The sequence below is a fragment of the Daktulosphaira vitifoliae genome, unplaced genomic scaffold (genome assembly GCF_025091365.1).
Source record: "Daktulosphaira vitifoliae isolate Bord-2020 unplaced genomic scaffold, ASM2509136v1 Scaffold_4, whole genome shotgun sequence".
Classification (NCBI taxonomy): Eukaryota; Metazoa; Arthropoda; class Insecta; order Hemiptera; family Phylloxeridae; genus Daktulosphaira; species Daktulosphaira vitifoliae.
The window spans coordinates 42,936,382-42,953,457 of record NW_026099575.1 but is presented as its reverse complement, the minus strand read 5'-3'; the positions used below and the strand labels follow the sequence as shown (position 1 = coordinate 42,953,457).

Below are 17,076 nucleotides of genomic sequence, written 5' to 3'. Positions count from 1 at the left end.
AAAAATAAAAAAAAAAAAAAAAAAAAATGGACTCTCTTTTGTTTCAACACAATTATTCTTAAAAAGAAACGGTAGTACAGTGGAGACGTAGTATAGTTGGGACAATTATAGATGATATCTAATAGTGATTAAAATCACGATCATAAGAAACACTTTGTTGCAAATGTATACATACTGTATAATTTAAAAAAATTGGCACACGAGATGGGCACCGACGTGTGCATCATCTCGGACCCGCACGCCGGATCAATCCGGGACTCTGCCGGCTGGTTCTTGGACCGGTCCGGCAGAGCGGCGATCGGTGTGATAGACCGCGGCCTGACGGTCGCGGACATTGAGTCGGACGACAGTTACGTAGTGGCGAGGATAGACGGCATGGACGTCATGAGCTGCTACGCGCCGCCCAGCTTCAGCCGATCCAGCAGTAGGAGAGTAAGACCGAAGCGGTCTTTTTCACGGCCAGGTACAAGTCAACTCCTCCACGGCTCGCCGTGCTGGGGGTGGAGATCCCGCTTAAGGACTCCATGACTTATCTGGACCTTGTCATAGACAAACGTCTAAAGTTCGGGCCCAGAAAGTCATGAATTGCTTGGCGGGACTCATGCCCTATCTGGGAGTGTCGAGAGAGATGCGGCGTAGACTTTTAGTCAGCGTCGTACACTCGGTTCTCCTGTACGGGTCCCCGGTTTGTGCGGATACTCTTGAGTAATCGTCCAAAAACCGTGAAGGCCTGCTCAGGGTGCAAAGGCGGGTGGTAATCCGGACAGTTTCGGCTTACCGAACAGTGTCCGGAGTGGCGGCGGGTATCCTGTCGTCACTGCCGCCCGCCGATCTGCTCACTGAGGAACGCGCCACCGGGCATGAGCTCCGCTGAGAGCGCAACCGGTCCCTCGAACCCGAGGATCGGCTGGCGCTCAGGCGGATGACCATGCTCCGGTGGCGGACTCGCCTCTCGGAGGAAACGAGAGGTGAGTGGACCAGGTCCCTCATAGGACCCGATCGGCTGGACAGGTGGGTAGACCGGACTCACGGTGAGATGACTTATCGTCTCACCCAAGTGATGTCCGGCCATGACTACTTTAACGAGTACTTACACCATATTCGTAAAGCAGCCGCGCCGACGTGCGACCACTGTTCGGATCGCCCGAGTGAGGCTGATAGCGCTTTGCACACCCTCTTCCAGTGCGAGGCGTGGGCCCAGGAACGGGACTCTTTGGAGTCTCGACTAGGGTCCACGTTTCGAGTCGGGTCCATGGTGGACCTGATGTTGAGGAGCCGGGAGGCGTGGAGCCTCGTCCAGGCGTTCGCCGAATTCATCTTGAAAAAGAAGGAGGAAGTGGAACGCCTGAGACAGAGGCAGCCTCGCCGCCCGGCACAGGAGGACCTGAGGCGCTGGTTTAGGCCGGCACCTTAGGTATTCGTGTTTCATGTTTTTGTTTCGTGAGTTATTTGTGCCCCCTTCGCTTTAACGGGGGAGGCCACACCACATTGTGAATCAGCTCTTGATTAATTTCGGGCTGATTCACAACGTGATGGTGTAAGTCTTAAAGACGGCGTGGGCCGCCCTGAAGTAATACCTAACGGTAGTTCCAGGGCGGTCCATAATCAAGCCGATCGGAGAGAAAAAAAAAAGGGTTAGTTACTGTTCGTTTCTGGAGTATCTATATCATGCAGGAGAAAAAAGTAGGGAACGGACTGTATACATTAATAAAATTAATTTAGGAATATAAAACAATTAATTGTATTAAAAGTTTACACCAAAATACAATATAGATCAATGTGGGTAGGGGGACTATTAATGCTAATGCAACAATGCGTAAAAGAAAACAAATAATAAGAGTAAAAAATTAGATAAAACAATATGATTACAAAACTACTTATGCGATACTAATGATGATGACTGGTTATAACAAGAGCATGCGGGTGATGTCGTTGATATAACAGTTGAACTGTCAAAATGTACGGGCGCTAATAATAGTACAAGATATACGAATTTAATTATCGATGAGCGTATCGCAAGGGCGATAAATCAACGTGTTTAAAACAACTACGGACTTGCAAGTATCGTAGAACCATCTAATAAACGAATTATGGATGGCGGCGAAAAACGCAAAATTCACCAAAGGGAACCACCGATAACAACTCAGCGAGATAAAAGAATCACATACACTAGCATCCAACGTAATAATGAATCGCTCACACAACAGGTGGTGGTAGTGCAAGTGGCGTTATCAATCATAACAAAAAATTTAAGAAAACGCCCTCTCGTGATACGTATTCAACAAATTATGAATACAGAAAAAATTAAAAATTATGATTAAATATTTACAATTGTTTTGAATTAAAATAATCATTTTTTGATGACATATATTTATATGCATAAATTGTGATAGTTAAAAATAGATAAAAATTTATGAAAAGTCGAATTCTATTGAATAATAATTTTTAAAAATGTATTTCAGAAATAATTTGATATACCAAGGACAAGACCCAAATTATTTTAACGCAAAAGAGATAAGACCATTTTTGGACCCCAGCAGGTCATTATATCTATATTATATATCATTCAGTAAAATACCCATCATATTATCGAATGATTCATGTATAAAGAACAATTAAATAATAGTATGTTATATTGATTTTTCCAACATCACCGTATTATCAATTTTAACCAAAAAATTGAAAAACTTATTGACTCTTACTTGTCTTTTATTTATAAATCTTGATATTATTAATTTAGAATCATTAAATTTATTTAATATAATGTTTAGAAAATATGGTTTGCTATCATAATACATCGTGTTAATAATTTAGAATCACTGAAAAATTACGCATAAAAAATTCTAAATACTTTAGTAAAATTCGTATGTATTTGCTTGAATAAGATATCTACAAAATAAAAGGTAAATAAATTTATAATTACATCTTTAATAAGATCATTGTATTCAAATGAATCAATTAACGATTTGTATTCCGAAAACTCTATAATACCATTGTTGTTTAAGACAATTCTAAAAAAATGATGGAAAACGATATCTAAGTCATATTTATCCAGTCTCATTATCTAAAAATTGAAAATAATTTAATACTGAGTCTGGTAAAAAGATAATAAACTAATTAATATATAATTGTACTTCTTTTTGATCACCAGGTAGTTTTATACCATCACCCGCCTTATCATATTGATACATAAAATGAAGAATGTCGTTAACTCTTTTATTTTCATGAACTATAACGTATATAACACTTTTAATATAGTATGATTATATATCCATATATGTATAATATAATATATAGTTATATTAACTTGTAATGTTAAATTTTTTTACTCATAATTTTAAAAAATATCTATAGGGAATTTTAAGGGATTATATTTGAAAAATCAAAAGGAATTACATACAATATTTTTTGTGTAAAATTTATAGTTATTATTTTTATAAATAATTAGTGTAAAAAAAATGACCCTATAATAAATTTTGAGCTCTTTTAATTTGAAAGACAATTCAATATTTTAGTATTATTTCAGTATACAAGAAAAATTCAGTTAAAAAGTAAAAATTTGTAAACTTTTGTTATTCGGAATCTAATAAAAAATTAAGCTAAAAAATATAATGTTATAACATATATATCAGTGACAGTTCTAAAATTTTTTAAGTAGTGAACAAGTATTATAGGAGCGATAAGTGATAAAGTGATAAGGAAATTGTCCTCATCTATTTTTTGTTTTTGTGCTCCAGAGTAAGTGTTAAACAAAATAAAATAAAAAAAACTTGTATATAGAATGAATAAAATTTTCAAAAAATGTATAAAGTAATTATTCATTTTCACAATTTTTTTAAAATAAATATAGCTAGAATTATGTAGTCATTAATTATGTAACATATGTATAAGTAACTCAATATATGTAAATATAAAAGTAAATTATTTTTAGGTTCATAATTTTTTAATAATAAGGAAAATGGATCGCACGTAAGTTTCTATGGTTATTAAATAAAATTAAATGATTTTTAAACAAAAAATCTAAACAGTGAACCAAACAAATATTTTTTACAAATCAATATCAATGTATTAAATCATCATGTATTGATTTTTTTTTGGTGACAAAACTAATAAATAACTAATAAACTTGTTCGGCTACTCAAGTAAACATTTTTGTCTCAGTATTAACAACGAGTGAAAGTATTACTCCAGTACTGGTAACTGGCCATTTGCTAGCCCTTAATAGTGTAGTATTGGCTGGCGTCTTATTTAAGTATTGATCCAGTATTGTACTTCAGTACTTAGCTACAATTGCTGACATAAGACTGACATAATACTGGTTATAAAAAACCTGATCTGACAGTACGAAAAACGATATGCCAAACATATACCAGTGTCGGTCTAATACTGGTAGCCGTTACTACAACAGAACTTCAAATGTGTACTGCAAATCATAGTGCTGTACATGTGTGTTAATGAACACCTGCATGTATATATGACTTATCAGTGAGGCAACAACTTCGCCTTATTCAGCTGCTTAAATAAGAATTTTTATAAATTTTAAACTTCATCCGTCTCACTGGTTGATAATTTTATGTTTTCAAATGATAGCACATTTTGAATTTAATAAAATAATCGAGTTTTTAATTTAATAGTAAATGGTATTTGAATTTTTAATATAACATTATTCGTTTATTAGATATAAAACTTTAAAGTTTCATATCGTTGAGTTAATATACATGTATAACACAGAAGGTTATTACAAATACAGGTAGCTAATTGGTTTTTCTATGACGTCGCTATCACAAATACGGAGCGTTTATTATTAAAAGTAAGGCACATTTTTTTGAGTCAATATATACACCAACAGACAATACAGAAAGCATATCTCTTGATAAAGTCATAATTGATAATAATTACTGCATATCTGTGATAGTGGCACCATAAAGAACCATTACCAACTAATATAAACTTGGTATCTACGGTATTAACTCTATTTTTTTAAATGGAAACATACATATTTACCTAACTTATAAAACAGAAAATTATGTAATTTAGAAAAAGACTGGTTGATAACAAATTATAGATCATTAGTTCAGAAGTTATTAACAAAATAAAGTATTTGTCCAAAAGATGTTATTGATCAATGGTTTTAATCACATCAGTTTCTATTTTATAGAATATATAAATATGTATGTTATCATTAAAAAAAAATAAAATTCACACCGCTTTATCACATATGAGAAAAACATGTATAATATTTTATAACAGTTAAATTGAGTTACATATGTAACTATCGAAAGCCAAAAATGAAGTTCACATAGAAATTATTATTTTAAGTGATATTGAGTGGCTAATCCTCATAGAATCTTTCTGTATAAAACTTTATGATAAAAAAACAAAGCTAAAAATTATACGTAATATATACCTTCAGTGTTATAGTGGTATTCTTCATTGATATTAAAACATTGTATCACTTTATTTACTTCTCCTATTTTATTAAACTTTTTTACCAGTATTCGCAAGAATTGTATTTGGATTGCATTAAGTCCATTGCTCTTTAAATTATTATGTATTATATTTGTGAAAAAAAAAAAAAATATATAAATAAATACTTACCATTGTGTCGGTAAAAAAACATACTAAACAAAAGATTATTATAGTTTTTAAATGCATTACACTGATTTTAAGAAAATAACAATTTATATAATATTATACAAATGTTTAAATTCTAGCTGAATAATTTTACGTATATTGTTTTGAAATTTATACTAAAATATTGTAAATATTTATTAATTATTCTAGTATAATCTTTTTCGTAAAACAACAAATAGATATTAATGTATTTGACATTATAACAATTAGTCTTCATAAATCACATATTTAATAATTTCAATAATGATATCACCTAGTGTTTAAATTTACTTTTCGAGATGTAAAAAACACATTAAAATGCAAATACAATGTTATATGGTTAAAGCTTGAAAAATGATCTTTTTCTTGACAAATTAACGAAAATGTATAGCTATATATTTGTTTACGATTTTTTAAAAATCAAATTAAAAAAAAAAACGTTAGCACATTTGGGTTAAGGCACATTGTGGCCGCAGTATAGTTGGAACAAGTATTTTTCAATACTTCGAATTTTTTTTAATTTTATAGAGGGATTTAATACTAATACTGTCCCGTACAATTTTATTATTTTTTATTTCCTTTGTAGCTTTTTACGAGGATGAGATTGAAATTTTATATATTTTTATTTTTGAAATGTTAGTAATTGTAGATATAATCAAGAAATTAAGCGTGGTATTGAGCGTAAAAAGAGCTCAGAGGGTTCTGAGGGCTAAGCCTTCAAAATTTTCTATTAACCCCCCACAAATTCAGAGATATAGTATGCATTATTATCTAAAAATTATTTTCTTGAGGAAGGGAAATTAAATTTAACCCCCCCCCCTCTAAAAAAAATTGACTACCCTACGACTATAGAAGTGAGGATAAATTTTTCCAATTTCCATATACTTAATTTATTGTTGGAAGGAATTAGATGATTAATTTTCATTTTAGTCAAAATTAATTTCTGTCAGATATATAGTTGTATATACAGGGTGATTTTTTTATCATAACCCACTCAATTACTCGCAGAATAATAATAATTTAAACCTTTTTTTGTTTTATTATCTTTAGTTACACATTATTCTTGAATTTTTAACTATGTAATACTTTTTAAGTTCATCCCTTATGCCTTGGAGGGGGGTCAACTTTGTTTTTTTAAATGGTAACACATATTTTTAATTTAATAAAATGTTTGAGTTTTTAATTTAATGGTAAATTGCATTTGAATTTTTAATATAACTTTATTAGCTTATTAGATATAAATATTTAAAGTTTCGAATTTTTGAGTTAATATACATGTATAATACACATGGGATTGTAAATACAGGTAGTTAAAAATTCAAGAATAATGTGTAACTAAAGATAATAAAACAAAAAAAGGTTTAAATTATTATTATTCTGCAAGTAATTGAGTGGGTTATGATACAAAAATCACCCTGTATAGTAGGGTGGTCCTTATTTTTCAACTTAGGAAATTATGAACAACTAAATTGTAATATCTATATAAACAATAAGGGTTACATAGAAATGATTACTAAGACTTCTATTTAAATCATTCATTACGATAACGTTACAAAAAATATTGTGATTTTATCGAAATTTTGAAATTTTATGATAAATTTATTTTTAATAGTAATTAAATAAGTTTCTGATCACATATCAATCTGAAAATACAATTTTTGAAATTCTCATAAAGTATTCTATTTTGTTACATCAGTTCTAAACTTGATAGTTGAACTATTCATTATTATTTTTTCATGTGTAAACACTTCTTTACTAATTAGTAATAATCACAAAAAAGAAATAATAGAAATATCTAATTGCAGATTTGTAATCGGTGCAAAAATGGGATTAAAAAAGTATATTTGGGTCTCTCATAAAATGTTCAAATAATGATAAATTGATGATGAAATGATATTATTTAATATATAAAAGGTTATCATTAAAGTATTATTGTAACCAAATCACTTTTGTTTATTCAATTAACTAATAATCGTTTTAACGAACATAGCAAAACTAAATTGTTTTTTAAGTACTAGTAACTATAGCCTAGTGGCCAAAAGTTCTAGGGTTGGTACATTATTAGCCTTAAAATGAACTGAAACAAAATTTTAAGATTATGGACAGGATTATAAATAATGATTATAATTATTTTATAAACTAATATTATTCTATTTTGTATAGGAACTATGGTACTGGCCCGTACAATTTTATTATATTATATTTCTTTTGTAACTTTTTACGAGGATGAGATCGACATTTTAATTTATAGGAAAGAGGATTGCAATGAAAAATAATTATAATGATAAAAAGGACTCACCACTAATCTATGTTTATTAATTATCTCTAAAAAATATATCTCACAGAAATTAATTTTGACTAAAATTAAAATTTCATCTAATTTCTTCCAACAATAAATTAAGTATATGGAAATTAGAAAAATTTATCCACAATTCTATAGTCGTAGGGTAGTCGATTTATTTGGTGGGGCTCAATTTAATTTTCCTTCATCAAGAAAATAATGTTTAGTTAATAATGCATACTATATCTCTGAATTTGTGGGAGGTTAATAAAAAATTTGGAAGGCTTAGCTCTCAGGCCTCTCTTAGCTCTTTTTACGCTCAATATCCCGCTTAACTTTTCGATTACATCTACAATGTTAACATTTCAAAAAATAAAATTTCAAACATAGTTATATATTTGTTCATCTATATATGAACCTATAAAATTCGTCAATTTTGTTTGAAAGAGAATAATCATAAATCATATAAACAAAGAAATTTTTTTTTACTAAATGTTAAAAAAGTGATACAATATTTAAATATACATATTTCATTTATACCAATAAATTTTTTCACTAATATAACTATTTATAAAATATCTTCAAATTTTTTTTAATTTTATAGAGCGATTTAATACTAATACTGTCCCGTACAATTTTATTATTTTTTATTTCCTTTGTAGCTTTTTACGAGGATGAGATTGAAATTTTAATTTATAAGGAAGAGGAATGCATAGAAAAATAACTGTAATGATAAAAAGAGCAACGACTCACCACTAATCTATGCTCATTAATTATCGATTAGTCCTTTTCTTAATTAGATTATTATCCATCATATAAGACATTTAAATGTATATTGCAATTTGAAAAAGTTAAGTTTTCACTCTTAAAAAAATAAGGAATGGAACTAAAAAGTATATAATGATTAATAAAATAAACATTTATTGACACATAATTACACCATTAAAACCATAAAACTAGTTAAAAACATAAATAATTACAAAGAACTTAATATTAGGAAGGTAATAGAAATGTTTAAAAATAAAAACATTTTAATTAATTGGGATCTTGGCCCACTGAAAAATTAATTTTTAAACATGTGTATACTGGCAAAATGTGTTAATATTATTTAGTGATGAAGACACAAGGTGATAAGGTCACTAGAGGTTTATAAGGGAGTTTTTTCCCTGTCAGAATATATTTTGCGTTGATAATGGTAACATTATTTCCAAAATACATATGTGACTTTTCAATAATTTTTTGTGGCTTTTGAATTTAATATTTTTAATATTTTTTAGTACTTAAATAAATTATATTTTTCATATAGTTTTAATTTTTTCAACTTAACTTATGAATATGTTCCGGAAATACTGCGTGCTTTAAACATATATTATATTAAAGCTCACAATAAATACTATAAAATGAAAAAAAAATTTATCCCGACATCTTATCTTCTACGTGCAATCGGCTGTAAAATTTTCGATTTTTGATTTTAAATTGTTATAACATTTCGAAAAAAGTACGTATATGGTACGTATACAGGTGTATTTTCGTCTTGGTCTGCGTCAGTTTGTTTAACACTTTATCATGTTCAAAAGGCATGAACGCTATAATTATATAATTAAAATTAGTCACAATTAATTAGCCAAGCGATCAATTTATTATAATGTATTTGTTGAATAATGTATGTAGAAACACAAAATATTTTTTTCTAAATACACTACATATATATTTTTCATTTAACATACTATTTATTTAAATTAGACAATTTTACTTTATACAGGAGCTTTCAAAACTTGAAAAATACGTATAAAAAGTAGAAGTTTTTCTACTTAACTTTTGAAAATATTCTGGGAATACTGCGTCCTTTAAACATATGTTAAAATATATCTTACAATAAATTCAATAAAATCAAAACAAAATTTTTTCCGTCACCTTTTCTTCTATCAAAAAATGGCCTTCGAATTTAACAAAAAATGTAATCTTTATGTAAAAATCACTGTTTAACATAAAATATTATAATACTTAAAACTGCCATAACTTGTTGAAAAATGAACAAATTAAAATTATTATTTTTATATTGAAACCTTAGATATTTTTCTTTTATTTGATATAATTTTATTGAAAATCTGACTCTAAACCTGCACGCAGGGGAAATTCATAAAAACAATTTTTGTACACAAGTTAAGCTTTTTCAATGTAATTTTTGAAAATATTCCGAAAATATTGACACTTTTATTTAATTTTACATTAATACTTATATTATTATTTCGAATAAAGTTCATAAGACATAAGAAGTTAAACTCATTAAAATTTTTTTGCTTGCTAAAGTCGAAAATGTAACTTAAAAATTTGAATTAGCTTAAATTGCCAATTTTATTATTCAGCGAAAGTGACGAACAATTGCTGAATCGGTAACACTACTGTCTTTCACGGTTAGGGTTCAAGGTTCGAATTCACCTATGGCAATTTATATTTTGCATTTGTTTTAAGTTGTAACGTGACAAAATATGAATTTTTATGGTATAGATAAATTTAATGTTTTACTTTGCTAATGGGAGCGCGTACGTTACATCCGGCCGTGTAATCAAAAAACTGTAATGTTGCTGTCAAGGTAAACGCTATTCAACCAATATTCTCTATCAGTTTAATAATCGTTCCCTATATGGCACATACACTGACCACCACTGTCAATACCTGTATAATTTTAATATTGTCATACTTTTATCTTTTTTATATTTTGTAAATTGTTAAGCCGATTACCCAAACGTAATCGTCGTCGTCGTTGTGTCTCGCTTGGTGCGTAAAAAAAAATTGTGCTCTCTTCCCTTTGAATCACCAGTGTGGTATTTTGTTGCTATGTGCCTACAGCCAACATTCATTTTTTTTCGTGTGTGTCGTTTTGTAAAATTATGTATTAACTTTTGTAAGGCGTCGGCCATTTTCTGGGGCCGAGATCCTCATCTTCGGATGAGTCCCATCCGGGACTGGGTATTGTATTGTTTTTATTTAATGTAATGTTTTGAGCCTTTTCTGTTTTAAATTCATTTTTTTTTATGAAATGTATATAAACTTTAGCTAGTATTGATATTTATAAGGTTTTTGGTCAGTGGTGTGTCATGTATATTTAACACATATATATATTATTCCCTCAGTGCCCAAGTACGGTCCTGCCGGCTCGATTACAAAAATTATCGACCGCGCCCGGAGTACACGGACCTGTTCCGGTGAGGAAGACACTTCACGTGTAATGTTTAAAAGTTGTAGGTTAAAATTTTTTTTTTCTTAATAATTGTTTTTTTTCTCTCTTGTCCCTTCATTTTCAGAGTGGTTTTTGGCTTCGGGTTTTGTCCACTATTAACTTAACTGTAATAATTTAATAAAGTCCCCTTAATTTTCTTAATCAACAAAAATCTTTTTATTGCGTGAATATCTTCAATATTCATGTGTATCTTATTTTTTTTTACCTTTAAATAATTCTCCCTAGTTTTAAGGTAACGGTCATCGACATACTATAGTGTGTCCACCACTGGTGACATCAAACAAACATATTTTGTTTTATTTACAAGGGTATTAGTGTATTATAGTCTACAAAAACACTTAATATTTTAGTAGGTATACATATATATAATTTTTTATTTGACGATCCACTTGGTCTCGTCATAGTGTATATTATTTCATTTAATATTATTGGTTTACTTTTTGTTTTGTTTTTTTTTTAAATCTACTTATGTCCGAGTGTTGTTTCTCAGTTTGACCAAGCTTGAGTATAATTGGGGATTTGATCAATTGGTGAACATTTCTTTCATTTTGTGAATTGCTTCAATTAAGAATTTTTTTTATTTCTTCAAATGGAATGTCTATTTAATAAGTACATACCAAAATCTACCTTAGGACATCTAGCGGTTAAAACTGTAGGTAAAACAATAGTTTATGATGACATGCCACTAAGGAAATCGTAGAATGTATTTTAAATTCGTAAAACAATAGTTTATGACGAGTCACTAGGGATTGATTCTCATATTCTGTCACGTTCTTTTTGGCAAGCATTTTTAGACTCTGTAAGGTCCGTGCATCGATGAGTATAATCTCAGATGGTGTAGCCAGCCTATTTCTAAATCTGTCGTTTCTCACAACGTTTTTTACAACAAACGATCAAGCTAGCTGGATACAAGGTGAGAAATCATTTCTAAGCTTGTCATAAAAATATTAAAGATAGATTTAAAATAAGTGAAGAATAATTTTTATCCAGGGAATAATAGAATTGCTTATAAAAAAAACCCAGCACAGGGGGGTCGCGGAACAATGGTGACGTGGCATAGTTGGATCTAGTATAATNCGCGGCACAGTGGTGACGTGGCATAGTTGGATCAAGTATAATGATATCTGACAGTGATTAAAATCACTATAAAAAAAAAACGCTTCGATGCAAATCTTTAGATAGTGTTTAATTTTAAAAAATTGGTGGATTATTCCAAAAGCTTCATAAAGTGCTAGTTCCTCAATAATATCCTGATTAAGATAAAGTATGTCAAATGAAAAAGGGATTAATGAAAAATAGTATTTCCTATAAAAAAATTATATTGATCAATACACTTTTCAATAAGTTATAGAATTATAAAGTTAAAAATGTAAAAAATAAAATTGAGAATTTTCACACAATATAAGCATTTGGTAGCCATTTTCACCGTGAAGATAAAATAAAGTCCGAAATTTTTTTTTTTTCATGATAAAGTATATTACATTAGCTTTAATTTAAGATATATATAAAAGTGTCAGACCTTCCGGAACACTTTCAAAAGTTAAGTTGAAAAAATTAATTTTTTGTAAAAAAGTTGTCATTTTAAATCTCCCCCTGTAATTTTTTCGGATGTTTCCCCCATTTACGGGGAACGAAGGAATTTTTTTCAATTTTTGAGGGTAATGTTTTCGACTAGATACGATTTGTGATCTTTTGACGTATCATTGAAAGAAATCGGTTCGGTGAGAGCTGAGAAAAAGTGGTAACAGACACAAAAAAAAAAAAACACATCTTAGTAAAATAATACCTTCACAGCTTCGCATCGAAGCTAAAATAGATAATTTTAAAAATTATTTTTAACAACTATTTTATCATCATTCTAATCGAAATAATATGTATTTAACATAAATGTTTTATTTGTATTTAACATCCATATAAAAATAATTCAGCTATTAAGGCTTGGCGCCCAACAATCGGATAGTTGCATTTTACGTAAATACACATTGTTTCCTATATATATATATATATATATAATCGATAAAAAATATCAAGAGTCATAAAATTTTCCACCAGAATAACTGCACATTTCATAGTAGAATTAACATTATTCGAGTTAATGTCATCCGTGTGTAATTTTCAGGGGGGATTTTAAATGACAACTTTTTGAACTTGACTTGAAAATGTTCCGGAAAGTCTGACATGTTTATATATATCTTAAATTAAAGCTAATGTAATGTACTTAATTCTTCAAAAAAAATAATTCGGACTTTATTTTGTTTTCACGGTGAAAATGGCTACCAAATGCAATTATTGTGTGAAAATTCAAGATTTTATTTTTTACATTTTTAACTTTATAATGCTATAACTTATTGAAAAGTGTATGGGTCAACATAATTTTTTATGAGAAATAATTTTTTTTAATAATTCCTTTTTCATTCGATGTACTTTATCTTAATCAGGATATTAATAAGGAACTAGCAGATCATGTAGCTTTTGATATAATCCACCAATTTTTTAAAATTAAGCACTATCTAAAAATTTACATCAAAGTGTTTATTTTTGATAATGTTTTCAATTACTGTCAGATATCATTATACTTGATCCAACTAACTGAGCCCTCTGTGCTGGGTTTTTATTTTCATCTTGTAACTAAGCAAATTTAACTAACTCATTGATTCTATCTTATTACCATATCCTATCTCTCTTATTCATGATAAAACATCGTTAATTATATATTGAACACTTGCTGCTACTTTTACTTTTCATTATAATCATATCATTCCTTCCCTTATAAAATTCTGCTCTCTTTTTTATGACAATATTATTCCTTTTCTTTCACCATTATAATGTACTTCTTTTTTTTTTATTAAGACACCACTCCCGGGTAATTAATTAAAATTATTCTAACCTATCATATTTACCAATTTCATCAATTATCCATTTATAGGTTCATAATAAATATGTTTGTGTAACTCTTTGATGTGAAATATGAAAAAAAATATTTACTTTTTTCAAAACAATTAAATATTCAAATAATATATAATAACAAAAAATTAAATGTTTATAACATGATAGCGGTATATTCTCAAAACTCATCAAACGGGGTGTTTGCTTTTAGCCAGTGACAATGATTACCAGCCCACTGTGTAAATCCATATCAAATCATCCAAAGTCGTTGCGCAACCATTTTATATTATTTTGAAATTTTACAAACGAGTTGTCTAGTATATAAGAAGAAAAAACTAAAAATTAAAAATTAAAAAAGTTTTACGAAAATTTATTTATGACTTATCAAAAATTTTAAATTATGAAATACTTGTAATTCGTAAAAATATACTTATGATAAAAGTATTTATATTNAAAATATACTTATGATAACAGTATTTATATTTAAGACTTGAAACTTACATCGTTTTTTTTTTATGCAATACTCTAACATATCCCATAATTACCAACACGTTTTTTAACTTTTAAGTTGGAAAATTTTGTTTTCTAAATTGAGCTTTTTTTTACAAAATAATATAATTTTCAAAGATCAAATGGACTATGAAATAACATTTTTTTTTAATTTCTAGATTATATTGTGTATATACAAAAGTTGAAGAGACGTTATCGTAATTAAATTGCAGTACATTCAACAAATCATTATTCAAGTGTAATAAGGTATATTCTTCTCATTTAAAATAATTTTGAATAATATCCTAGAAAAATCGAACAAAAATTTTCTATAATTTATTTATTTTTTTAATTGATCATTAATACATTTTTCATGTACTCAATATATTGAGGAATTTATATATATATATATTATATATGTACCTATACAGCAACAAAAACTAAGTAATGGAAAATCAGAAAGTTTTCAGTATTAAAAAAACCAAGATTTTTCATAAACTTAAAAAAAAACGTAATTTTGAAAGTTAATTTTTCGTAAGTTGCGGTCAAATATCAAACTTGAAATTTTTTTCATAGAAACTACATACATAGTACTATATTGTGTGAAAAAATCATATTAAAATATTTTGTTCCACCAGAGAAAAATTAAAATAAAAAAGCTTAAAAATAGATTTTTTAGAAATTCGAGCATTTTTAAATATGTCCCAATAAAAAACGGTAATAGTAAAATGTTTCTAAACACAATTAAATATTACTGTGAGTGTACGTTAATATTTAGGAAAAAAAATTAATTAAAAAAAAATGTTTTTTCATAGTCGATTTGATCTTTGAAAATTATATTATTTTGTAAAAAAAACTCAATTTAGAAAACAAAATTTTCCAACTTAAAAGTTAAAAAACGTGTTGGTAATTATGGGATATGTTAGAGTATTGCATAAAAAAAAAACGATGTAAGTTTCAAGTCTTACATATAAATACTGTTTTCATAAGGATATTTTTACGAATTACAAGTATTACATAATTTAAAATTTTTGATAAGTCATAAATAAATTTTCGTAAAACTTTTTTAATTTTTTCTTCTTATATACTAGACAACTTGTGTTGTAAAATTTAAAAAAAAAAATAAAGTGGTCAGACAACGACTTTGGATGATTTGATATGGATTTACCCCACTGTTATGTAGCACAGTCGGCCAGTCCGCCCCAGTTAGTAATGATGACCAATGCTTTTTGACTACTAGCTAAATATAATGGGGTGGGGATAAAAAATAAGTTTTATCGATACAACTATTTTTCGAATGAATTGGTTTTTAGTGTCTTTTATTTCTGAAATAAGTTAATAATAGTCACACTAAAAAAATAACGGTTATTATAATAACTACTCTAATAAAAACAGTCGGAATAGCTAAATAAATGGTTGAGTTAACCGATTATTGAGTTATTCCAATTGTCTTAATTTTAGTTATTATATTAACCGTTTATATAGTTATTCAACCAGTATTTTTTCTGTGCAATTTTTAAATTTTTTTTTTTTTTTTGAGCAAAATATAAATGATTAAAGTTACGATATAAAATTTTTATTCTATTTAGTGTGTTAATGAATACTAAATCCTAACGACCCAGTTGAGTTGTTTTTCTTTAAAATTTGATTCTATTATATTATACAAGTAACATTGTTCAAAAGAACTTATATTATCATAAACACATAAAATATGAGTTTTACTTGGAGTTGATATTTGAAAGATTCTTAATAAATTATAACAATATTCTATATATTGTTAATATTGCAAATTTATTTGAATAACTTTATAACAAAATATATTTATAATCAAGTAAGGAAAAAACTATTAAGCAGGTATTTTAATTTTATGATTAATAGAAAATTTGAATTAATAAACTGCCAAAGTATAAATTATACTTTTGATATTTTAAAATTTATTATATTTAATATCAATTTTAAGTTGATATCATAATTTATTATGTTTTTCTAAGTTATATAAACTCTAATTCAACACAAATTATTTATATCATAGTTTAATTTTGATTCTGGTAGAAAATAATGACGAATGTGCAAAAATAATAATTTTAATAAAAAGTATATTAAATAAGATTACAGGTAGACAAACAATGATATAATATCTTTGAAAATACTTGAAAATTAAAATATTAACACATACACATATATACAGGTTGGGTTGGTTTCATATATTGTAAAATATTTAATTAATAAAAGTATAAAAATTAGTATTGGTTTCTTCTTGGTACATGTTTATTTTAATTTATCAATCATAAAGTATTTTTCATGTTCATCCTTTATATCATATAATAATGTCAACAATATTCCATACATTGTTAATATTGCAAATTTATTTGAATAACTTTATAACAAAATATATTTATAATCAAGTAAGGAAAAAACTATTAAGCAGGTATTTTAATTTTATGATTAATAGATAATTTGAATTAATAAACTGCCAAAGTATAAATTATACTTTTGATATTTTAAAATTTATTATATTTAATATCAATTTTAAGTTGATATCATAATTTATTATGTTTTTCTAAGT

At 27.7% G+C, this 17,076-nt stretch overlaps 1 protein-coding gene and 1 long non-coding RNA gene across 2 annotated transcripts in view; one reads left to right on the top strand and one right to left on the bottom strand.

The window, feature by feature from the left end:
• LOC126905993 (uncharacterized) overlaps positions 1-5,708 on the bottom strand; it is a 10,387-nt gene extending 4,679 nt beyond the window's left edge. Inside the window, exons 1-4 of the mRNA XM_050686217.1 lie at positions 5,599-5,708; positions 5,408-5,537; positions 3,135-3,229; positions 2,924-3,064 (exon numbers count right to left, since the gene is read on the bottom strand). Of these exons, the coding sequence (XP_050542174.1) occupies positions 2,924-3,064; positions 3,135-3,229; positions 5,408-5,537; positions 5,599-5,655 (423 nt within the window). The 5' untranslated portion in view covers positions 5,656-5,708. The remainder of the gene's footprint in view (positions 1-2,923; positions 3,065-3,134; positions 3,230-5,407; positions 5,538-5,598) is intronic.
• Positions 2,814-17,076, top strand: part of LOC126906015 (uncharacterized) — a 16,483-nt gene continuing 2,220 nt past the window's right edge. The window contains exons 1-3 of the long non-coding RNA XR_007704161.1: positions 2,814-2,903; positions 3,932-3,969; positions 14,690-14,777. This is a non-coding gene — a long non-coding RNA (uncharacterized LOC126906015). The remainder of the gene's footprint in view (positions 2,904-3,931; positions 3,970-14,689; positions 14,778-17,076) is intronic.